The following is a 23,561-nucleotide window of genomic DNA, read 5'->3' on the forward strand; positions in this document are numbered from 1 at the left end:
ACTAAGGGGGAGTTATACCCTTGTGCGGGTGCTCCAATAATGATCAGTGAAGAGTGCCGACTATTCGATACCTCAAGAAAAACTAGAGGAGTCTTCTAAACCCTGACTTTACATTCCACATTTACTTTGAACAATTTACTTTGAGCATTTATGTTTGTAGTGATACTAGGTTTGTTCTAGTGTGCTTAACTTTTTGAGATCTAGCTTGATTGTTGAGGGAAGTTGGACTTATGATTAGCAAGAAAATTAGAAGAAGAAAAAGTGATTCGCTTTCCCTCTTGGGGATCGTAATCCTTTCAAATACTACATCCGTTCTTAAATATTTATCGTCCGCTAGTTTATTTTTGAACTAAACCGTGAGAAATTAAAAAACGGAAAGAGTACAAAACAATGTTTTGCACATATGTATGTTTGATGTGGGTACAGCCTAACAATTATGTGATTCTTGGTTGGCCTTCTGTGCTACGTGACGGCCTGACGAGACCGCCTCTCCGACAGCGGCCTACCGATGGCCCAGATAAGCACGTTGCGTTGAACTGTGCGAACTAGCAGGATGCTAGGATGGGCACCGGAGACGGCGAGTCGAAAAATAACTGCTCGTCGCGTGGAGATTTCTTTTTTTCTTTTTTACGAAAAGTGTCAGCTTTCGCCGTCCATGATTACTGTACCTGCTTATTGCTCACTGCAGGACCTTTGTTCGTTATGTGATGCGTCGCAACGAACACGTGGTCCTTTTCTATTTAGAAATTTGATGCCACGAATGACGCGACAGGGAAACAATTGGTGTCAGCTGAATACGATGAGCCAGTCAGTCCACTGCATTACATATTTACATGCTTTCAGATTTTATTCAGAAAATTAGCACCAAGGGCAGAGAAACATCGCAATCGTTTCTCATGCTAAAGGGCATGCGACAGATGCATATATGTATATCGACAAACTTGCCATCCGTGTGTACATCGCTCACATTTTGAGGGCATATTTGAAACGCAGGAATTCGTAGGAATCACGCAGGGATTTTGTAAAGAGCTGTTCAATTTTACAGAAGAAAAAAAAGGAGAGTAGGAATAGGAAAAATAAAAACTCCCGCATTCCAAACAGGCCCTGAAATCATGACAGACTGAGAACTGACTGCTTTATTTATTCGCCACAGGTGGATTACTCAGCGAGAACATATCTAATGCACATGGAAGATTGGTGCACATGCTGCACATATTAAATCATCACCACTCATTTTAGATCTAACGTTTCTAGTTGTTTGGTATATTTTGCTAAAAGCACCCTCCAACGTGGTGGTGTGTAGTGGTGGAAGCCTGGAAGGTGTTATTTGTAAATTGAATGATCAACTAAAGACGTTAGATCTAAAATGAGTGGTGATAATTTAATATATGCACCATGTGCACCAATTTTTTATGTGCACCAGATATGTCCTCTTACTCAGCAGCCCACATTGTTTGCCGAAACGATAAACCACAGTGCTGCAAGAAAAAGAAAGCATATTTGCCTTGGTTACTCTAGCAGCACATGCTTATAGCTTCACAGATTGATCAAATAGCAGCTATGCTCCATCTGCTTCCCAGCCATGGCTCCTTGTCATGTCCTGAAACGCAGATAGAGCAACAATGTTAGTTCAGAACTGGATTGGTTGGCGGTCACCACAGCCCTTCGATAGCACAAAAGATCAGAGCCAGTGTTAGAGAGGCATTTGATAAAGATATCGAGGATAATTCAAAACCACTACAATTCAGTGGAAGAACAGATACATAGACCAAACTGACCTTGCTCTTGGCATTCTGATAGCCACAGGTCAATGTGATCGACAATCTCCTTCCTTACTTTGTTCAGAGCTTCGGGAGGTGAGCACTTGGATGAATCACCTGGTGGGCAGAATATACAAACTCGGAATTGGGGTCACTTTCATATTACACAGTCCACGGGACGCAATGAAAGCAGAAATTATAATAAACAAATTTAATAGTTCCCTGTGCTATCATGACAAGTGTAGTTTCAGCAAAAGCATGATCGCACGATACCTTCAATGTTTGAAGGAGCTTGAGGGCATCCAGAGAGATCACTGCAGTGTCCGCAGTTCTTGCACTCAATTAGGTATGATGGCACTGCAGGCATAGCCGGATAGCAGAACTTCCATGAGCATATAGTAGGCATCAGAAAAACAAGGGTTTACTGCTTTTATATCGGATAAAAATATAGTCTATACGTATAAAACAGGAAAATGGTGACGAAGTGACATGTAGAACTAAATGCTCACATTCGTCTGATGATTTCTGCTTAGAAGCGTGGCGCCATGGGTCTTGAGATCCATTTGCAAAAACAATTTTAGAACCTGCAAGCATGTGAATTTTTAATATCAAATACATTAGTTTTTTTACAAGTACCCTACTATGGAAGTCACACTATAATGAAGTGTTGTGTACACACCATTGCACACAGTTGGATGTCCACAGTAGAAATTTTAAGGTCGTACAAAGCAAATTTCTAGCGTGGACGAAAAAACAGGGGTATTAGCACTGCAGATATGAAGCTACTCGATCCTTTAGTTGTTCCCTTAAAATTGTTCAGTGATGATCCTGACCTCACATATTACGAATCCTAGTTCATAGGGAAGATACCTGGGCGGAGTCGGCTTGGTGGGGACAAGACTATTGGAGAGATCTGGGAGTAATTCTTCTTTCTTGATTGATTCCCCCTTAAGGACGTACGTCCTATCCTTATATATATAGGAAGACTTGACCCCCAAGTAACTAACTCAATCTTATCTAATATCTAATCCCAAGTAACTAACTCAATCTTATCTAATATAATCCCAAGTAACTAACTAACTAAATCTTATCTAATCTAATCTTTATCCACTAATCCTAACCTTGAGCCTATCCCTATGGGCCTCCATGCCCTGGGCTGCCGCCCCCTCACATCACATATCTGCATGCTTTGTGCATCTAGAGCACCGACCTCACAAAATTGATATGTTACCGACACATTGGTAGTACCATCTTGTAACAATTAGTGAAAACCTAAAAACAAATTATGATAAATCCTCATTATTTTTTAACTTTTTCAAAGGAATAGATGACTCAAGTTTTCAAGGTAAAGGAAACCAAAATGACATCAATCTGATAACTCAAGGACTGAAGCGAATAAATTCAGAGGACTTAGAGGCCATACCTGCAATTCCTGTGCCTCCATAGTATAAGTTTGTCATAAAGACATCAGGGTAGACTCCTTCGCCGAAAACATTTCTGCACAAGTCCAAATGGTACCTAGAAACAATTGCAAACACAAGGACACAAATGAAAAGAAGGTTTAGAGATGTTGATAGACTGAGATAACTTTCCTAAAAAAGAAAAAAGCAGAAAAAACAGAGGCAACTTTCATATAGTCGATGGTGGGAGTCTCAACTTAAGATTGAGATAGTGCAGCTTTGTATTTGGAACAAGAAAAAGGATAAGGAAAGGATACTCGCTACAGACAAAAAGGTGTGATTGATAATATTTCTACTAACCTCGTGTCGATCTTTGGGGAACGAACACTATCGTTTTTTGGTGCCACCTGGAAATATGCAACCTCACTGCAAACTTGGTACCACCATAGTCTATATGCTAAATAGAACCAATAGTCAAAAGCGTGGTCAATAAAATAGAAACAGTGCTCAATAACACATTAACAATAGCCATGCACATAGTTTCATTCAAACTCTTAAATCATGATATTTGGTAACATTGAATATTGGGATTGGCATTTACAGGATTCAGCAGGAGTTGTGTTCTTCAAATATTGCTGATCATATGATGCTACTGACGCCCCAAATTTTCCAATGTAATAATCTTTCACGTAACTAGCAAATGTTTCCTGCATGATAACAGTTGTTAGAACATGCTAGATTTACGAGAAAGTAAGTTAGAAGATAAGAATCAAGCTCCGCAAGGAATTATCATGTGCTTACTTGCAACAAAGATCTTTAGAAAACAGAAATCTTATCAATTTAGTCAACACATGATTCTTGAAAAATGTTTCCCTTTTAATCCTGCTTTCAGAAAACAACTACTTACCACCAAATCTGTCCCATTCTTCTTTGCTTCAGCTAGTGGGGAGCACAAGACATCAGGATTACCATATTGGAACTGCAAATGGTATAGCCTCTCAATGAGCACTTGTTTTCAACAAATAATGAGGTCAAAAAGAGATGTGGATGGATCATACCGCAATAGCAGCAGCATCTGCCAGTAAGTAGAGGAAGTCACCATCATTTTCTAACTGCAAGTATATAAATAAATGTATGAACTATGAACCTTATGCAACAAATGGTCAACGGTCATAAAATAACATAAGAGCACCCATTGGTGCAAATCTATAAGTTTAAGCGTGTTTTCCAGATCCATACATGAGAAATATCTCAAACATTAATATAAGAAAAGCTTGGGCCAAAGAGAAGTATTGGCAAGATCGCTAAGTTGGACACATCGGAAAAGGATGTGTCTGACTTGCTGACTTGATTGAACATACAATTCTTGTATGAGCTGTTCACTGGTTGCTAGTAACAGCAGTGTGAAATGCTCAGACTCCAACCCTCTATATTGAAAATGCACTCTCTTTTAAACATCACCACTCTATCTCTCTTCAAATTAGCATTGTCCTCTTCATGCATGCCAAAACCATCAGCACAATATGTAAAATCATTCAACATGACTTTTTTTTAAAATGAAATAGTTGCAAAAGAAATATGACTGAAAAGCAATAGTAACTAGAAAAATACACTTCATATCACAAATGGATACCTTTGTCGCTCCAAACAACTCCTTAACCGAGTTACGGCCAGACTGAAGCTGTCCATCAACAAGTCCTGTTATTTCTTGAAGTGCTGCCTTGCATTCAGGACCAGCAGAGATCCCAATCTACAGAGATGTAAATCATACACAGAAGTAGAACTTCAGGAGTTCAGGTGTAGACTTGAATGCTTTAATGTTTAATAAATAAATCAAGATCTGCTCCTGCACAAACCTGTTTGTCAAAATCGGTAAAGTTGTATACAGCAAGAACAACCCCTGAACTTGCAAGGCTTCCACATGTCAAGTGAGGAAACTTCAACCTGAACCAAGCACTGAGTGCTCCAGCATATGACCCTCCAAAAACAAACCAAGAACTGTTTGCCCCAGAGCGATTATACTTGGCATTTAAGGTTTCCTATGAATGACAGAAATCCAAGCTCAGAACAAGGGAACAAGGGTCTACACATTTGGACACTGACAAATAATAATCACATCCGCACACGGCACCTGATAATATTGGCGGAAAACAGCAAGATCAAATAAAGCCTGCTTTGATGACAAGAACTGTAGATTTTCTGTTGTCAAACTGTTAAAAGGAGAACTCTTTCCATAGTATCGATGCTCAGGAGAAACCAATGCAGCACCAAATTTCTTTGCCACCACCTAATCCATCCATATGTATATGTTATCTAACAGCCAAAGTTGTTGCACACAAATGGTTGAGTAAATTATGAATATGAATCATGTCTAGAGTTAGAGTAAGCAGTATAAGATGTCCAATCATTTAACTAAAAATATGTGACTGCATGTCTATATACTCATTAAACTTACAGCTAAGTAGTTATTGCCAATCCCATTGCACGTAGATTCTCCACAGATGTATAGGAAGATCGGGCCATTTGGAGCTCGGTAGTAGTCGAGAAATTCGTAGTACCGCTGTTTGAATTGCCGATGGTCCTGCATATGAAAAAGCATATAAATTCCTCGTCCATACCATAGATACAGTGAACTAAATCTTTGTTTTCTTCTGGAGCATAATACCACTGAGATAAAAATAGCAGGTTACAATCAAAACTCCACAACATTGCGACTTGAAATTGAATCAGCTAAGATGCAGGGAATTACAAAACAACCCCATGCTTTACAGCAGACTAGAAACTCATAGTAATTAAAGTTTCAATTGGATAAAAAAACCAAAATAGGTAAGAAAGGTGGGCTAAAAAGTCAATATATGTAGCAAGTTCACCTCACTCACAAATTTCACAGACCAGAGACCCCATGTCATGCTTTAGAAAAGAAATAAGTAGATAATAATAATACTGGGTATCTGATGATCTGATCCAACACTTGTTGATTGTACTACATTGTGCAGCTAAACATCGCATACAGGAAGAGCCATTGGTTTCTCCTCATTGTAGTTCTGTGACATGACGTGCACGTGAGCAAGCAAAATGGTCTCATCGAAGTCATCCAAGCATCAAAAGGGGAGGACTGGGGTCATCCCACATCTTGTAGATGATGGATTGTCAATTCTACAATATGTAGATGACACTACTATCTTTATGGACCATGACCTTAAACAAGCAAAAAACATGAAACTTTTGTTGTGTGTTTTTGAACTCTTCATAAGAGCTAAATATTCTGTTATGGGGAAAGAAATGATTTTGAGGACCAATGCATCGAGCTCTTCGGATGTGATGCAGGTGAATACCCCTTCAGATATTTAGGTATTACCAATGCATCATAAAAACTCCATAATATAGATTGGAGGAGCATCGAAGAGAGGTTCGAAAAAATGACTTGTTGGAAGCATTTATCTTATGGAGGTAGGTTCTTAGTAACTAGGTTTCCAGATCGATGGGATCGAGGAACGGGTACGTGGTACGGTACTTAAAAATATTTTAACACTACGGGGACAAGATTGTTCTCGCGTTCTTGGAACGGAACGAACGTTTCCGAAACGAGGAACGTGGACATGTTCCATGTTCCCAGTTTCTAAGAGTAGGTTAGTCCTTCTAAATTCAGTGTTTAGCAGTCTACCCATGTTTATGATGCCCTTTTCTGAAATACTAAAAGCTGTTCTTAAAAAACTAGATTATTACAAATCTAGATTTTTTAGGCAGGGAAGCAAAGATAAAAAGAAATATCACCTTACAAAACGGGGCATCTTATATCATCCTACAAACCCAGGAGAACTTGGGATCATTGACCTCCAAGTCCAGAATAAATATCTATTAAGCAAGGGATTATAATTTGCTTTAATGAAGAAGGGACTTGGCAAACCTTACTTAGAAACAAGTATATAAGCTCAAAATCTCTCCCACAAGTTCATGTCAAACCCAATGATTCCCGTTTCCGGAAGGGTTTGATGAAAACAAAGGCCCGGTTTTGGCTTTTGGTTCCTTCAAAGTTAATGACAGATCACAAACAACAACAATATTTTTGGAAGATACATGGGTAAGCAACCACTCATTCAAAGACCTTTATCCCACACTGTATAATATTATAAAATGTCCACATGATGTAGTGGCCAATATTATGAGATCAACACCACTGAATATTTCTTTTCGGAGAGCTCTGGTGGGGGACTGGGGGGTAAACTACATGATTGGGAAGACTCGGTAGCCAAGATCACTCACATCGATTTGGCTGACAAGAGAGATTTGTTTATTTGGAACTTACATAACAACGGTTAGTTTACGGTCCGTCCTATGTATCTTCACATAATAAATCAAAACAATCCTCTCTCCCATAAATTGATTTGGAAGTTAAAAAATTCTCTAAAAATAATATTTTCCTTTTTTATCTCCTACGGGTGGTACTTTTAACGAAGGACAACCTAAATAAGAGAAATGGGAAAGGTGGTCAAAAGTGTTAGTTTTGTAATTGTAACGAAGCCATTAAACATCTTTTCTTTGATTCTCATTATGCCGACACAATCGAGATGACTTATAGCCACCGGGTTAACCCCTCTATCCCACATGTTAGGGAGTTGTCTATCAAGTTTTGGTTTAAAAGTGAAGAAATATATTCTGGTTGGGCTAGCTGCCTTATGTTTGGCAATTTTGAGATTTATTAATGATCTAATTTTTGAAAATTACAAATAGACTTCTTTAATGCAGGCTACTTTTAGGGGGGGACATATTGGTTGCAGTTCGGGGCACTGCTGCAGCGTGATAATGAAACAAAGGAGTCTTTTGGGTTAACAAGCATAAAACTAGAGACCACTGCATTGGAGTTGTTTGTTCCTATGGATGAAAATTTAATAATAAACTGTCGTGCATAATTTTTGTATTTCTTGTTTCGCTGACTTATCTTCAACAATGTCGTTGAAACTAGGTAATAATGTAAACATTGTGTGTGAAGACGCATTGCGGGAAGTCTCTTCCATTTTCTAAAAAAATCAAAAGGGAAGGACAGACAGACCCAGTTTGCAAATTATGTGACTGCAGACAAGAAACTCATCTGCACATGATAGCTAAATGCAGCTATGCCAAAAGGCTATGGCGGCAGGTGGGACTTTCACATAATGAGCAAGGTCTGTCAACTAACACGATAAACATCAGGGAGTGGTGGATGCAGATTTTACCAAAACGCAGGGGCAAGGGGATGAGGTGCAGCGAGCAAGTCCAATAACCTACAGTGCTTGGAATTTGTGGAAGGAGAGATGCTGGCGAATCTTTGATAATAGGTGCACACCACAGCAATAACTTCTGCAAGGCATCGTTAATGATGTACAGATGAAAGGCCTAGCACACGAGGATAATCCGTAGTACTTCACTAGTTTCCCAGTTTTTTCATTATTTGCTGTTTTCATTACCCTGTAAATATTCAGACTTTGCTTTGTACTGGATGAAAAGGCAGAGCACCTGCCAGTTCTGTTGAAAAAGAAGTCATCCAGGCAAGATTCACGAAAACTAGGAAGGTTTTTGGCATCTTCTATTTACAGAGAAAATAAATAGAGTAATGCCTGTACACCGTGACGTGCCAACAGCAAATCTCTAGGTTCATTAATTCGGAACGTTCTCGTACCACAGCTTGTACGTGCTCTACTACCTAGAGTCACAGGCAGGGGACCCAAGCAGTTCCAACGAACGGCAGAACGAGCCTCAAGTCGACATAAATCCGGAGAGAAACACGTCGATTTATTACAGTAGATACCGTCGGGTTGAAGTGATCCAGGGTTTGGTTCATCCAGTGCTCCTCCCGAGTCAGGTAACGGTCCGCGCCGCCGAGGAAGCCCCCTCCTCCGGCGGTCGGCGGCGGGAGCCAGAGACTGACGGCCTCGCCGCCTCGCGCGAGCATGAGGAGGATGGCGGCCGCGGTGACGAGGTGCACGGCGGCGGTGGCGATGCGGGCGGACGCGGACCCCATCGCCGGCTGCTTGATGCGGACCGGTAGTGGGATCGATGGGAGTGGTGAAATGGAGATCCTTTGGAGCTCAACAGGGCAAGAGCAAGCAAAGCAACTGCCAAAGGCGGCGCCGGGCGAAACCGTACACGGAAATTTTTTTTCTTCCCTTTGTGGGGGAGGGAAGAAGAAGCGTGCGCGGTTCTTTTTTTTTTCCTTTTCCAAGTCCAAGAGAGGTGCGGGTTTCTTTTTTGTTTTGCGAGTGCAAGTGTACACCTACTTCGTTCTTTTCTTTCCTTTTATTTTGAGTCAATTTTGTGCTCCCTATTCAGAAAACAATATAATTTTTAGTATAGTATCAAGTTATATTATTCTGAGTTTATCTAACTACATAATGTATACAAAACAAATATTTATGATATATATTATTATATTAGTCAAATGCGATTTTTATATATAATATAGATAGATATTGATTAAATGAGATATTTATATAAACATAATTACACTTTTTATTTTCCAAATATTAGTATATGTATATTTAAAATAAGCAAACATATATTTTGGTGGAAAGCGTTGACTCCCCAATCTTCCATCATTTTTGCCGCGATTTCCTGCACAGCGCGCTGTGCGCGGAGTAACGCAGGAATGAATTATTCCCGTAATATTTTTTTGCAATTTATTATATATTTAGAAACTTTAATAAATGATGTCTTAGTACTTGTTTGGACCGAGGTGAGATAGAAGAACATCTCTAACAACTTCTAAAAATATTTCTCACAATACATAGATATTGAGATATTCCTAACACTTTACATCCTAAAAAATTACTACTACTCCAACAACTCCCAAAAAAATCCATACACTCCATCTTCACAATCTGCTAAAGTAACAGGAACTATATCGCTAAATAAGGATGTAAATGGTCGGTAAAATTCGGTAAATTTTTGGTACGTTTACCGATTTTTTCCACCGTTTTCAGATTTTTCAGGATATACGGAAAACGGGTCGGAAACGAGATATATTGTTACGAAAACGGTACGTTAAACAGTGAGACATAATTACCGTCCGTTTTCGGATTTCTCAGAAAAAACCGATATTTCCCGTTTTTTACTGTATTTTTTAGATCCACAAAACAAGTGATCCAGACGACATGCCACATAATTTCTAGTTTATGTATCGTGTGTTTAAGACTTATATACTATGTGATTAAAACTTTAGTGGACATGTATGATCATTTATGTGTGGTCATGACCATGTATTGTGTATTTGTGTGGTTGAGACCTATATGTGGATGTGAATGAACAATCGTGTTTTAAGACTTGTGTTGTGTGTTAAAATTTAAGAGTGGGCATGTATGAGTGTATGACCAATTATATGTGGACAGTATTGTGTTTTGTGTACTTTTGTGAATGAGACTTGTATGTGGATGTGAATGAACAATTGTGTGGTTAGGATTTGTTTATTGTGAGATTTTCCAATTACAGTTACATTTTTCCGATCAATTTCGAGCTATTTTGCTCGGATTTATCCGTTTTCGATATACTGAAATTTATCGGCCGTTATCCGTTTCCGACTTTCCCGTTTACCGATTCGGACCGAACAAAAAAGTATATGGGTGAAATCGGTGAGAAGTTTTTTCTGACTTATAGACCGTTTCACCCTTATTGCTAAATGACTTGCCCCAAAACATGTTGATATTTACGGTCAGACCATATATGGCTTCAATTCTTTTGGACCAGCAGCCTACAAAATGCACATATTATAAAACAAATTTCATTAGTAATATTGGGCTGCACATTCGAAAGGCTATTCACTTGGGCTTTGGCTCTTCCCTTGTAGTGCGGAGAGCCAGGAGACATTCATTGATTGAGTGAGATTAATGGGGCCGCATTTTATGGCATCAGGCCGTCATGGGCTATAGGATTTCGTCGGTCTTCACTTTGTACTATCAGTTTGATGGGCTCTAGGACAGGAAGTAATAACGAAGAAAAAGAAGAAGAAACGCCAACGCTTCCAACAAAGTCACGGATGGGGATATCAGGCATTTTGCGCGGCGCACTCGAAACAGCGAGGCGGAGCATCAGGCATCATCAGCACGGCGCTAAACGCTTGCGGTCAAAATTTTGAAAAGGCGCCGGGCCGGGGCGAGGCGATCGAGCCGGGCCCGGGCGCTGCCAAGCCGCGTACGTGCGCGCAGGCCCGCGCCGCAGCAGAAGGGAACAAAGCAACACACCAAGGAGGGGGAGGGGGGGCCGCGCGGCGCGGCGCGCCGGTAGAGGGACCAGCAGACCGGCCGGCGCGGACCCAGCAGGCGAGCGAGTAGCAGCAGGAGGTGACCGGTGTTTCGGTTGGTAGCTGCGTGGCCGTGCGCGCGGCGTGTGTGATACGGATCTGAAATCCCCGCCTCCCCGGGCCTCATGCTCGTCGGCCACCGCCGTCGTCTGGGCGCGCGCGCACACGCAGCAGAAAAGACGCCGAGGGGAGCCGGTGGCCGGGGCCTTGTCGCCCGGCTGGTAGCTCCGCTCGAGACACGGCAGAGACGGTTGTAGCAGGTTGTACCGGTCGGAGGAGTGGTTAGGTGCCCGGCTTGTTCGACGGTCAGAGCGTGAGCCAGGCATCGACGAGAGAGGGTTGTGTGCTGAATGAGCCTATCTAGTTGTGGTCATGTTCCACAGCGCAGACAACACAACTACTCGTGCGCAAGAGAAAGGTGCAGCAATAACGAAGGAATAATCGCGCTCTGTGGGACTGTGCCGCTGCCCTCGAACGCCGGTAGAAGCAGTGCGTGGAATCTCTACAGTTCTGGCGTAGCAGTAGCTAGCTGCTATGCTAGCAGCGACCAGCCAACCAGCCATGCTCTTGAAGTCTTGATCACCATCTGTGCGCGTTGACAGGCCCTTCTCCCTTTCCAGGCTGCCACACGTCGGAAGCTCTGAACCGGTTTTAGTACTGCCAAGTTGCCAACACACACAGTGACAGGAGAGGCACAGCACAGGGCATGGCAAAGACAAAAGGCCGCGCGCATCGACGTGGCTTGGACCGTGCGCGAGCGACGAGCCCACGAGAGGTCGATAGCCATTAGCCAAGGCGCTTTCTTGTTCGCTCTCCTTCGGTCCTTCGCCCGACGCGACAGGCAGCACACCCACCAACCCGTCGCGTCCTGCCCCCTCCTGCGGCGCGCGCAGGCTCGGAGACGCAGCACTACCGGCCACCGCCTGCCTGCCGATTCCCAGGACGCACTGGCCTCGGCTTGTCTCCTTCCGTCCTTCGCGCCCTGGTGCTCGCTCTCAGTCACTCAGTCAGGCAGGCCAGGCCTCGGCTGCCCCCGCCTTCTTTTGCAGACCCGGCCCGCCGTCTCAAAAGAGCGCGCTCTACCAGATCTAACAATCCCGAGTGCGTTTAATTTTCTACCAAGATGCATAGATATTTGTTACGATATGAAATTTCAGAAATCGTAATTGTTTATACTATTTTTACGAACTCAGTTAGGGCTAGTTTGAGAACACTAATTTTCCATGGGATTTTCATTTTCCCAAGGGAAAATGAACTAATTTCCCTTGGGAAAATAAAAATCCCATGGAAAATCAGTGTTCCAAACTAGCCCTTAGTCTTTATTCCCTCCGTTTTTTTTTCCTTCTAGAGTAAAGTGTATTTTCAGAGTTCCGATGAAAAAAAGGCCAATGTTAATGAGGAATCACTACAGATATCTATTTAGACCCCTTTTTTTTGCGATGGAAGGGAGTGTACAGTATGGCGTGCATCAAAAGAAACCACGAGCAGAAGGAAGCAAGGACGGTTCAGTGCAGCGTGTTTCGCGCGACGCTGTGATGAAATGAATAAGTGGTAATGGCAAGATGGGGACAAGAGAGATCCTCGGGCTGTGGAGCCAGTCTGCCAGTGCAGAAGCGTGCTGCTATGCTACGCTGTAGCTGGAACCTGGAATCTTCAGATGTTCTTCTGGCTGAACCGCTAAAACTATGGTCTTGGTCCCAGAGCTGTCTCTGTTCCTCACATCCACGCTGAAACTATAGCCTTTGACTAAAGTTTAGTCATTGTTAGGGAGTGTTTCAATACAATAGACCTAATAGTTAGTAGCTAAAATTAGTTGGAGACATCTAAACACTTTAGCTAATAGTTATTAGTTATTTTTAGTAAATTAGTTAATAGTTAGCTAGCTAATTCTATTATTAATTTTTTATCCAACTTAGTCCATAAAGTAACAAACGGGGGTGACTAAAACAGGTCTTCCAAGTAGGATTTTTAAGGAACCAAACAAACACCCCTAAGTTATGTAGTACAAGACACAGTATATAAATATAGTTTTCACCAATATTTTCCAAATATAAATAAACTCTTAATATAGTCATATTCTGTAAAAGTACATTTTTAAGATAAATCGGTGTATATGACTATTAGGTTTTCAAAACTAAATAACAAGACAGTTGTTTGTAGTCAAAAGTTATGTCCAAAACGACTTACTTATAATTCAGGGCGTGAAGGATGGCGGTATATATATATATATATATACATCGAATATTTAGATGGTGCGGCATAGCGTTTGAAAGGAATGAGTTTCGTAGAGATGAAATTAGTTCCATGAGGATAAAAACATATTGACTCGTCTCCAAGGAAACCGTGTGAAATAGTGAGGGTGAGGTGAAATTTTGGACTGTTTCATTTATAGTTTCGTGACACTGTTCGTGGCATGGCAGCGTTGGGAAGAAAGAGCGTGGCGAAATTTTCACTCAGTAAACCTAACGAGAGATGTCTCTTGCGTGGGGAAAATAGAAAGAAAGAAAGAAAGAAAGAACGGACGCTCTGCGGCCCATCGTATATGGAGAAGAGAGCGAAAGTTTTTTTTTTTCCCACGACGACAATCGACAATTCTAATTGTTCGCCATCGATCAGAACCGGACGAGAAGCCCATGATGATCTTGCGCATGATTACGCTCGGCATGAAGAGCCCTAGCTAGAGGTCTAGATAATTAACCAAGTCAAGTCCATTAATTATTAGTGCGGCGATCATACGATGGTACATATATACGTACGTACGAATTCTTGTTTTCAAAGCGAACGAAGCTAGCAACGTCGATTCGGCACGGCCGGCCTCGTACGTCCACCCACCGCACAGGGACAACGCCGCAGCCGGAGGGCAAAGTGGAAAACCTTTTGGACACCTTTTGCCGCTTGGTTGGGCGGACGAAGATGAAGCGTGGTGTGGTCGTATTTTCTTTCTCGTCCATAGACCCAGTGGAGCTGGAGACTGACTGAGCCACGGCACCGCACCAACGCATCGTCGAACCGAATCCATTATCCATGCAGCTCTCCCGGCAAATGGCAACCGTGCACGGCCAATCCACGGACTGCCACTTGACATGCATGCTGCTGCAGCTCGATCTGCCGCTGAGTCGTCGTCTGGTTCGGCCGTTTGGGCTGGGTCCCCGGACCTTTTTTTTTAGGGCACCATCTGACGGTGTAGGGTTCTTCTGTTCTCGGCAGAACGCAACAACGCACGAGCTCACAATCTCACTGAGATCGCTGGGTCTATATTCTATACGCGAGTATTATACGTTATATATACTGGCGCAGCGTGGAGTTGAGCATTACTTTAAATTATATATATGCGGGCGAGATGCGTCGCGCATGCATCTAGATGCATGCATGGGCGCGGCAGGAGGTCAAAGACGCGAGCGGTGGTTGGTGAACTAGAAGATGCATTCTCTTGGTCGTCGGTTGAGATCTCTGCAAAGCAAGTATACGGAAGCCAGTTTGCTACCTACTATCTATATCTATCTATGAATTCTCTGTCTCCTGCAATACTAGTCCATTGCGCGCGCGCACACATATACAATTTTTTTTCCTATCTAAAACAGCAATGTGGGATGACAGTTCAGTCAAAATCGGCAATTGGTCTTCAGAGCTGGCCGGTTTTATATAGTTAGTTAGGAACAGGCAGCCGATCTAGCAAGCAGAGCAGCTGCGGCCATCTCATCTCCTCTGCGCGACACACACACACACACCGATGCGAAGCGTAGAACGGCGTCACGTACTGGAACAACTGGAAGGCATTGGCACCACGGAAGGGAAGACTTGCAAGAGACGCTAGCACTACTGCAGCGAGGAGAGGACCACCGCCACGCCACGCCACGCCTGTCTCTGAAGACGGTTTCGAGCAAATGATCGATCAATGCGCGGAACGAAATTGCCCAAGTCCCACCAAAATCACAGGCAGCATGCAAAATATAAATGAGAGCATAAATTCTTCCTTTTTTCATATATATATAAAAAGAATATCGATCATCGATATCTCGATACCGTGTACAATCGGACGGGATGACTTTTTTTTTCTTCTGATTACTGAATTAATGCCCACTCCCTGGAGATCGATACGCAGAGAGATATGCAGGGCTAGGTACCGAGCTTGCAAGATTTTCGATTATATTAATTAATTATACTATGTCACAAATGGCATTCCGTGTAAGGAGGATGCACTCGTAGTGCAGCGGCCGGCAAATGGGTCCATGCACCGATGTGGACCTCTTTTTACGCCGCCAGCGCCAAGTTTTCAAGGAGGTGCGTGCTGCAAGGAGCCGATTATTCCTCCGCCATAAATACCCCATGGCCATCAATCTTGCTTTATGACCCAGCTGGTTTTCGCGGTGATGTTATGGTATGTAGCACCACTAGGTCGTTCTGTAAATAATTACCGTTAAACATCGTTTGGATATTTAGAATTCAATTTTTTATATAATTACGACTTAGATACAGATTAATTAAGATAATCTAGTTGTATATAAATACATTTTATATATTACCGTTGGCCATACAAGAGATATTGTATTTCTAATGTGGGAATTTAGTTGAAAAACATGCTATAAATTGTAAAGTGAAACTATATCACACTAGTGTATAGAATCATTTTTTTTACTATCTTGCGTCCTATAAATTCAATATAGGTCTATATGTCAAATTTCGAAAGTTATGAAATATCGAATTACATGCGAGATGACCTAGAATGAAAAGATCTAGAATGCCCTTATGCTTTGTAGAGGGGCTGTTGACATCCACAAAAGAGTGGAGAGCTAACTAAATCACCATAAAACTTGACGCATCCCGGCCCTGTTGATGTTACTTATGTTGGTGATTATGTTGTTTTTCCCTATAACTTATTTTTCTTTAAAATCTTACTCTTTTTCTCGCGTGCCTGTGGTAGGCATAGGTTTGCTTTGTAGTGGTTGTCTAGAGCCGTTCCCGACAAATCGGAAGTCCAGAGCGAGACTTAAAATAAGGAGCCCTTAATTTTATATATATATATATATATAATATATAATATGTTACTGATAGATACTCAAATATATAAAAAATATCCATCTCAAGTAAAAGAATTCATAATATATGATTACCTTAAAATTTTCTTCTCACATGTCTTCACATGAAGTCATTTTGATGACATCAATATCATTTTATCCATTTATGTCTTCTCGATATATAAAGTAGCCAAACTATTTAGTCTTTCTTACAATATTTTAGACCTTAAATAAGTCTTCATCAGTTTTATCTTCGAAAAGCTCCTTTTTGTTGATGCAACAATCACAGGTAGTGCGCTGCAAACTGGTTTGAAGCAATTTATTATTGGGTGACGCAACACAATAGCTGATAGGTGACGGGGGACGAGACACATGAACCGTTGTGTGGACCAAGCACTCTGAACGAGTTATTTATCATATCACGTGATAGTTAGAACTAAATACTAAATATATAGAATAATATGTTACTGACCTACTGAAATTAGGGTCCCATGGAACCCCCATCAGGAACGTTCCTGCGTGCAAGTTTCTATCCTTTTAATAAAAAAACGTGCACAATTAGCATTGGAAAAAAGGGATGTGACCTAGGTTATCACGTAACAGTCGATACAGAAACAAATACTGATATGTCGATGTCAACCTGACAAAAAAAGGATCACACCAATAGTAGTTTGTTGGTATTCACCTTATAAAATAAAAGGACCGCAACATTTTTAAATCAAAATGCAAGGGTAAGCCGTCGAAGGAAAAAGACCACAAATAATGAGGATGCCATTGTGTGTTACAAGATGAACCAAATGAAAAACCAACGGCGTCTATCTATTGTGCTAGTATCACTTGGAAAGAAAGCTTAACGTAGGGGGTGTTTGGTTTGTAGGGACTAATTATTAGTCTCTCAATTTTATTCCATTTTAGTACCTAAATTACTAAATATAGAAACTAAAACTCTATTTTAGTTTCCCTATTTAACAATTTATAAACTAAAATGGAATAAAGTGGAGGGACTAATGTTTAGTCCCTATAAACCAAACACCCCTGTAGTCTATTCGTTTCAAATTTCCCCTCTGGAATTAAAAAAAACTGTTGCCTGTAGGAGTGAGACTGTGAGTGAGTATTTCCATATCCATACCATTAAAAAACCTGTAACCACGGCGAAATTCAAATACTTTGGCAAATACTACTCACCAGTCACCACAACACACGGACACCTTCAAGCCCTCTGCCACCGCCGTATGGGCCTACTCCGCTCAACCGAAGATGGCCCCACGCGTCATGCACTTTAACGGTTCGACTACCCCTCGTCCCGTCGTCGCCGTTTGCCCCCTCGTCCCTTGTCTCCGTCACGCGAGCCCCACGGCCGGCGCAGCCCAACACACGCGCAGTCCGTCACCCTCAACGCGTACTATGTTGCTACTGCCGGGTCTGTAGCTGCCGCAAATCTGTTTCTTTTCTCCTTTTTCCCGTTTGGTTTCGCGTCACACCACCCTCCATAGCCTGCCTGTAATCTCGTCGCCCCCCTCGTCCACTGCATTAATACTGCCACTCCCCGGCCCCCGTTCCCCTCCCCTCGCACGCTTCCAGAGCTATAAATCTCGGCGTCCCTCCCCGCTCTCGGACCCGCATTCCCGTGCGCGAGCTCCGGTGATCGCCGGGACCGACCGGCGGCCATGGGGCAGTGCTACGCGAGGAACGTGCACGGCGTCGACGCGGACGGCGGCGGCGTGGAGGCGACCACCATCACGGTCTCGGCGGCGGGCGGGCCGGAGGATGCGGCGTCGGTAGGGGGAGGGCGAGGAGGAGGAGGGAGGCGGAGCGCGCGGCCGTCGCCGGCCGGGACGCCGCGCGGGGGCAGGGCCGGGGCGACTCCGGCGCGGTCGTCGGCGGCGGGCAGCCCCTGGACGGGGAGCCCGCTCGGCCTCCCCGACGGCATCGCGCCGTCGCCCGCGACCTCGGCGTCCACGCCGCGCCGGTTCTTCCGCCGCCCCTTCCCGCCGCCTTCCCCGGCCAAGCACATCAAGGCGTCCCTCGCTCGCCGGCTCGGCCATCGCTCGCCGGCCTCCGCGTCGCAGGTGCCCAGGCCGCCCGTCGAGGTCCCGATCCCGGAGCAAGGGGCCGGCGGCGCTGGGGAGGTGGAGCGGGAGCTTGACAAGAGCTTCGGCTACGACCGCCACTTCGCCGCCAAGTACGAGCTGGGGAAGGAGGTGGGCCGCGGCCATTTCGGCCACACCTGCCTCGCGCGCGCCCGCAAGGGAGACATGAGAGGCCAGGTCCTGGCTGTCAAGGTCATCTCCAAAGCCAAGGTCTTGCTATTCGTGATCTCACACTGCTCTTTTACTGGACGCACGGCACGATCTTACCTATTTCAATCGGCTCGGTTCCTCCACCGGATCATGAACAAACTGTGTGGGATGACATAATTGCCATCCTGTTGTGATCTTTTTTAACTCTCATTTAGTAGATCAGTATCTCTGAAGTGCCACTACCATAGGTGTTGCAATCATAAGTTCATGATTTGCTTCTTGGCTGACTTGCAGGGTGATCAGTTTTTTTCGATGGTATTGGCATTGGCATTTCCCCGCAGGGTTAGAAGTACATTGCAGAGATCTTGTTTCAGCAACGCCGCATTTAATGATGTGCCCATTTTCATGATCTGAGTGTTCAACTGTTCATCCATCTATCACCTGTTTCATGCTTTTTTGTTCTTTCTGTAAGCTATCATGGCATAGTAGTTTATGCAGCGGTAGATCACTAGCTTGGCAGCGACAGAGTTCCTTGTGAGACCTCATAGAACCTGTTCCCGAGTATCTCCATCATATTGTTGTTCCTGCCATGAGTTTAGGAGTCCCTTGGTCCATTCTGCACCATTTTATTATATGATCATAAGTAGAAGAAACATAGGGAAAAGTGTAGGAACTAAAGAAATGTCTCTTAGATTCTTGGTGCCAAAGCTGAGGACATGTTGATATTGGGGACTGCTTTCCACTGACATTGTTCTGATTGTTGAATTATTTAATTTTGATCTCAGTTTTACTTGGCATCTAAAATGTTTGTGCAGCAAGTTGTCGAGAAAACCTAGTGTACGATATGCGACACAGAAGAATTCTACGTGCATGGCTGCATTGATGTTTTCATGCATGTATATTGTCGTTTTTTGAGCGATACGACATTAATTAATTAATGACTATTTTGGCCTGCTATAATTTTCGCTTGTGCTACTGAAATTATTTGAGCAGGAGATGTATTTATTGAGTCTATTGTGTTTCTTCCTTCTATATAGTTCTTTATTTGAATTGCGTGCAATTTTATTCCTTGTTACAACATACACACATACATGGTATATACTTTTTGAGGCTAGAAGCTAACAGATGCTCAAGGTATCCTTTCAATTAAGATTAAGGTTTCTCTTAGACAACCCATCAGTTAGCGCTACTTTCCTAGCACCTAGCTCACTGCACCAGGGGAAAAATATATCTTGATCTAGATTTTATATTTAGTTTGCAAAATTCACCTCATTCCTTTGTTTTTCTCTTGCAGATGACAACAGCAATATCTATTGAGGATGTGCGCAGAGAGGTGAAAATTTTGAAGGCGTTATCTGGACATTCCAACCTTGTCAAGTTTTATGATGCTTGTGAGGACGCCCTTAATGTCTACATAATCATGGAGTATGTTTTTCTTCCTTGCCTTGGCATAATATTGATCTATGTAAAAACTGTGAATATTGCATGTGCTGTTTATCTTGAAACAACATGTATGATAGTGCTCAAAAGTCACATTGTCTACCTTAGGGTTGATGTTCTCTTGCAGCACATTAACATTATATATGGAAAGACTTGCTAACTGTTACTATACTCCTTTTCTTTCTAGCTAGATTAATGGGAAGTTACATGATAACTGATGTTTTCCTTCACCTCTATTGATCAGGCTTTGTGAAGGTGGAGAACTACTGGATAGAATCTTGTCCAGGTATTACATTTTCTTGAGAAATCATTTCGCGAACACCACTACAAGGTGTAGCTTTGTTACAGTACTGTCTGTTTTTTGCAGAGGTGGAAGATACAATGAAGGGGATGCAAAAATTATTGTTGAACAGATATTAAAAGTAGTTGCCTTTTGCCATCTTCAGGGTGTTGTTCACCGTGATCTGAAGCCAGAGGTATGTGGACTCTGTTAAGTACAGTGTGTCGCAAAATATGATTTGTCGTGTCGAAAAAACTGTAGTATATTCCTTCTGATAAATCCACCCTTGGATGTTTTTAACAGAATTTCTTATTCAGCACTAGGGAAGAGCATTCTCCTATGAAGATAATTGATTTTGGTCTCTCAGATTTTATAAGACCAGGTATTACATACCTCCGCACAAGGGCCATCCAATTGTAAAGTTCTGTTTTACAAATATGTTAGAAGTCCATTGACATAAAATGAAACATGATATGACCTTCCTCCAAAAAATGTTCTAACGCCTGATGCTCCTGATGCCTTTTCCCCCTTTACAGATGAAAGGCTTAATGACATTGTTGGAAGTGCATACTATGTTGCTCCAGAAGTCTTGCATAGGTCATATAGCACAGAAGCAGACATGTGGAGCATTGGTGTTATCACTTATATATTGCTGTGTGGTAGCAGGCCATTCTGGGCACGAACTGAATCAGGTATTTTTCGCTCAGTGCTGAGAGCTGATCCTAATTTTGACGACTCACCATGGCAATCAGTATCGCCTGAAGCTAAAGATTTTGTCAAAAGACTTCTTAACAAGGATTACAGAAAAAGAATGACTGCTGCACAGGCACTCTGTAAGTACTCTCACAGTCCCACTGCCAATTTCTTTTGCACTTGTAATGTCTTTATATCAATTGTATTCAACACTTCCTTTTGAAGTTTTATTTTTAATGGCAGAAGTTTTCTTACGTGTCGTTTGCATGTTGCAGCTCACCCCTGGCTGCGAGATGAACACCGACAAATACCTTTGGATATGCTAGTATTCAAGTTGGTTAAAGCATACCTTCGATCGACGCCTCTCAAACGGGCGGCATTGAAGGTTGATATTTTAGTTCCTCTGTCTATTTAACTATGGGAAATGCTTCATGTATGACCATTTTGTGTAGAACTCAAGCATAGCCATGCATCTAAACCATTGCATGTGTCTAAGTCCGTTGATTGTTCATGATTTAGAGAAATGAAAATTTCTTTTGAATATTACTTAGATGGTTACAGCTCTGTTTTTACATGACTTACGTTTGAAGTACACCATCTTCTACCTTGCAAAATTAGCTGGTTTGGTTAGGTTTAGTAGACTAGATGAAGCAGTTGGTGAGCTGAACATCCTGTCCCCCCTGCTGGATTGGTTATCGTTATACAGCTAAATACTTTACTGATACCTCTCGTTGCATTGGTATTGCTGAAATCACATTCCCAATATGTAGTCATGTTAATTTTATTTTCGACGTTCATTTGACAAGCCTTGCCGTACTAAAAGATTTAGTCTTGAATAGTAGTGCATGAAAAACAGCTATTTATGTGCCTGAATCTAGGTTTCTGTTGGGTTTCAACTCTAGCCTACCTTGCCGTACTAAAAGATTTAGTATTGAATAGTAGTGCATGAAAAACAGCTATTTATGTGCCTGAATCTAGGTTTCTGTTGGGTTTCAACTCTAGCCTACCCCAACTTACTTGGGACTAAAAGGCTTCGCTGTTGTATTTTACAGGCCTTGTCAAGAGCAATAACAGAAGATGAGCTTATCTACATCAGGGCACAATACAACTTGTTAGAACCAGACAGCGGAGATGGTAGAATATGTATTGATAATTTCAGGATGGTAAGCACCTATAAATAACAGTTTACTATTTGCTTGTCGATATTCCTTTTTTATACATGCATTATGATGCACTGAAATTATTTCCATGTTTGGCACACTGAACTCAGTTTTTTCATTTCCTTCCCTTTAAATATGCAGGCTCTTTTACAGAACTGTACTGATGCTATGAAAGAATCTAGAACACTTGAGATCTTGAATGCGGTATGAAACTTGGACTATAGAGCAAACCTTATCTACTCCTTTTTGTATGTAATATAGTGTGGTTCAGCGTTTCCTTTTGCCTTTGTCACCTTCAGCTGGAGCCACTCGCGTATAGGAGAATGGACTTTGAGGAGTTCCGTGCAGCTACAATAAGCCCTTACCAGCTTGAGGCTGTGCCGCGCTGGGAAGAAATCGCCAGTACTGCATTCGAGTACTTTGAGCAGGAAGGCAACCGTGCTATCACAATCGAGGAGCTTGCTCAGGTACGAAACATATATACTGAACTGAGTGATGGAGTTAATATTTGATCTCACTTAGATGTTGATCTAGTTATATCCCTTCTGGTATGCAGGAGATGAATCTTTCTGCAGCAGCGTATTCCATCGTCCGTGACTGGATCAGACCGTTGGACGGCAAGCTTAGCTTTGTAGGCTACACCAAGTTTTTGCATGGACTAACGATGCGAAGCGGCAACACAAGGCGGCACCATTGATTCCCTTGCTGCCGCGGTGGTTGCTTGAATTGGTTCCATTGGTTTTGTTGATGGGGATTTGGAGAGATGGTGTTTTGTCCCTCTTCTTTTCTTGCCTTAGCTTTTTGTAGAATGCTTGTAGAGAGAGAGAGAAAGGGTAAAAGGAAAAAAAGAAACGGAAAGTGATAGCTCAAAATTGAGTTGTAGAAGAAAAGGTCATTTTTTTTTTGCCTTGGTTCTGGTACATTGTTTGCTTTCGGCTATGATGAATGGCATTGTACAGTTGTCAGTTGGCACATGCTACATGGTGCTGTGTCGAACTTGGGTTGCTCACTGGTTGGTCGCAGCAGGAATGGTGCTGCGATTTTGGTGAAACTGTTGAAGCCATGTGGTCATCTTAATGCCTTAGATGGCGTTCTGGTTTGCCATCATGTTGCTATCATATGGCAAAGCAAAGCTATCTTAATGCAAAAGGGGCCAGCAGAAACTATTATGCCTTGCTTTTTCCGGACACTTGTACGGCACATTTTTATGGTCTTAAGGACAATTAACAAATGCGCGCAAGTACAAAAGATGCTTAGCAAACGGAAAAAAATTCTGTGCATAGAGGATGCAAACGCCACCATTT

At 42.5% G+C, this 23,561-nt stretch overlaps 2 protein-coding genes across 3 annotated transcripts; one reads left to right on the forward strand and one right to left on the reverse strand.

The window, feature by feature from the left end:
• Positions 1-981: 981 nt before the first annotated feature.
• LOC100283354 (uncharacterized) lies at positions 982-9,410 on the reverse strand. 2 transcript variants are annotated; one of them, XM_008679080.4, is made up of 14 exons: positions 8,937-9,410; positions 5,616-5,741; positions 5,292-5,447; positions 5,017-5,199; positions 4,794-4,910; positions 4,219-4,272; positions 4,068-4,139; positions 3,762-3,867; positions 3,521-3,617; positions 3,184-3,278; positions 2,270-2,344; positions 2,034-2,117; positions 1,779-1,877; positions 982-1,600 (listed from the first exon to the last, which is right to left on the reverse strand). In XM_008679080.4, the coding sequence occupies exons 1-14, from the start codon at positions 9,156-9,158 to the stop codon at positions 1,548-1,550; spliced, it is 1,539 nt and encodes a 512-aa protein (XP_008677302.1). In that variant the 5' UTR covers positions 9,159-9,410; the 3' UTR covers positions 982-1,547. The 2 variants fall into 2 exon arrangements, with proteins under 2 accessions (XP_008677302.1, NP_001353891.1); NM_001366962.1 differs by having other exon boundaries at positions 999-1,600; positions 8,946-9,297.
• An 8,515-nt stretch (positions 9,411-17,925) lies between these two features.
• On the forward strand, positions 17,926-23,249 carry LOC103643377 (CDPK-related kinase 3). Its single transcript, XM_008666541.4, has 11 exons — positions 17,926-18,744; positions 19,979-20,109; positions 20,369-20,410; positions 20,492-20,600; positions 20,708-20,786; positions 20,941-21,237; positions 21,373-21,482; positions 22,150-22,260; positions 22,399-22,461; positions 22,557-22,724; positions 22,814-23,249. Exons 1-11 carry the CDS (start codon positions 18,112-18,114, stop codon positions 22,952-22,954), a joined length of 1,884 nt encoding a protein of 627 aa, XP_008664763.1. The 5' UTR covers positions 17,926-18,111; the 3' UTR covers positions 22,955-23,249.
• The last annotated feature ends 312 nt before the right edge of the window (positions 23,250-23,561 follow it).

The sequence above is a fragment of the Zea mays genome, chromosome 1 (genome assembly GCF_902167145.1).
Source record: "Zea mays cultivar B73 chromosome 1, Zm-B73-REFERENCE-NAM-5.0, whole genome shotgun sequence".
NCBI classification, from domain to species: Eukaryota; Viridiplantae; Streptophyta; class Magnoliopsida; order Poales; family Poaceae; genus Zea; species Zea mays.

Bases quoted from the DNA above. Each gene is read 5' to 3' on its own strand.
- LOC100283354 (XM_008679080.4), bottom strand. From the start codon at position 9,158: ATGGGGTCCGCGTCCGCCCGCATCGCCACCGCCGCCGTGCACCTCGTC. The intron at 4,911-5,016 runs GTTTGTGCAGGA...ACATCTCTGTAG, and splicing joins TTACCGATTTTGACAAACAG to ATTGGGATCTCTGCTGGTCC. The intron at 4,273-4,793 runs GTATCCATTTGT...ATATACTTGCAG, and splicing joins AGTTGTTTGGAGCGACAAAG to TTAGAAAATGATGGTGACTT.
- LOC103643377 (XM_008666541.4), top strand. From the start codon at position 18,112: ATGGGGCAGTGCTACGCGAGGAACGTGCACGGCGTCGACGCGGACGGC. The intron at 20,411-20,491 runs GTATTACATTTT...TGTTTTTTGCAG, and splicing joins CTGGATAGAATCTTGTCCAG to AGGTGGAAGATACAATGAAG. The intron at 22,261-22,398 runs GTAAGCACCTAT...TTAAATATGCAG, and splicing joins GTATTGATAATTTCAGGATG to GCTCTTTTACAGAACTGTAC.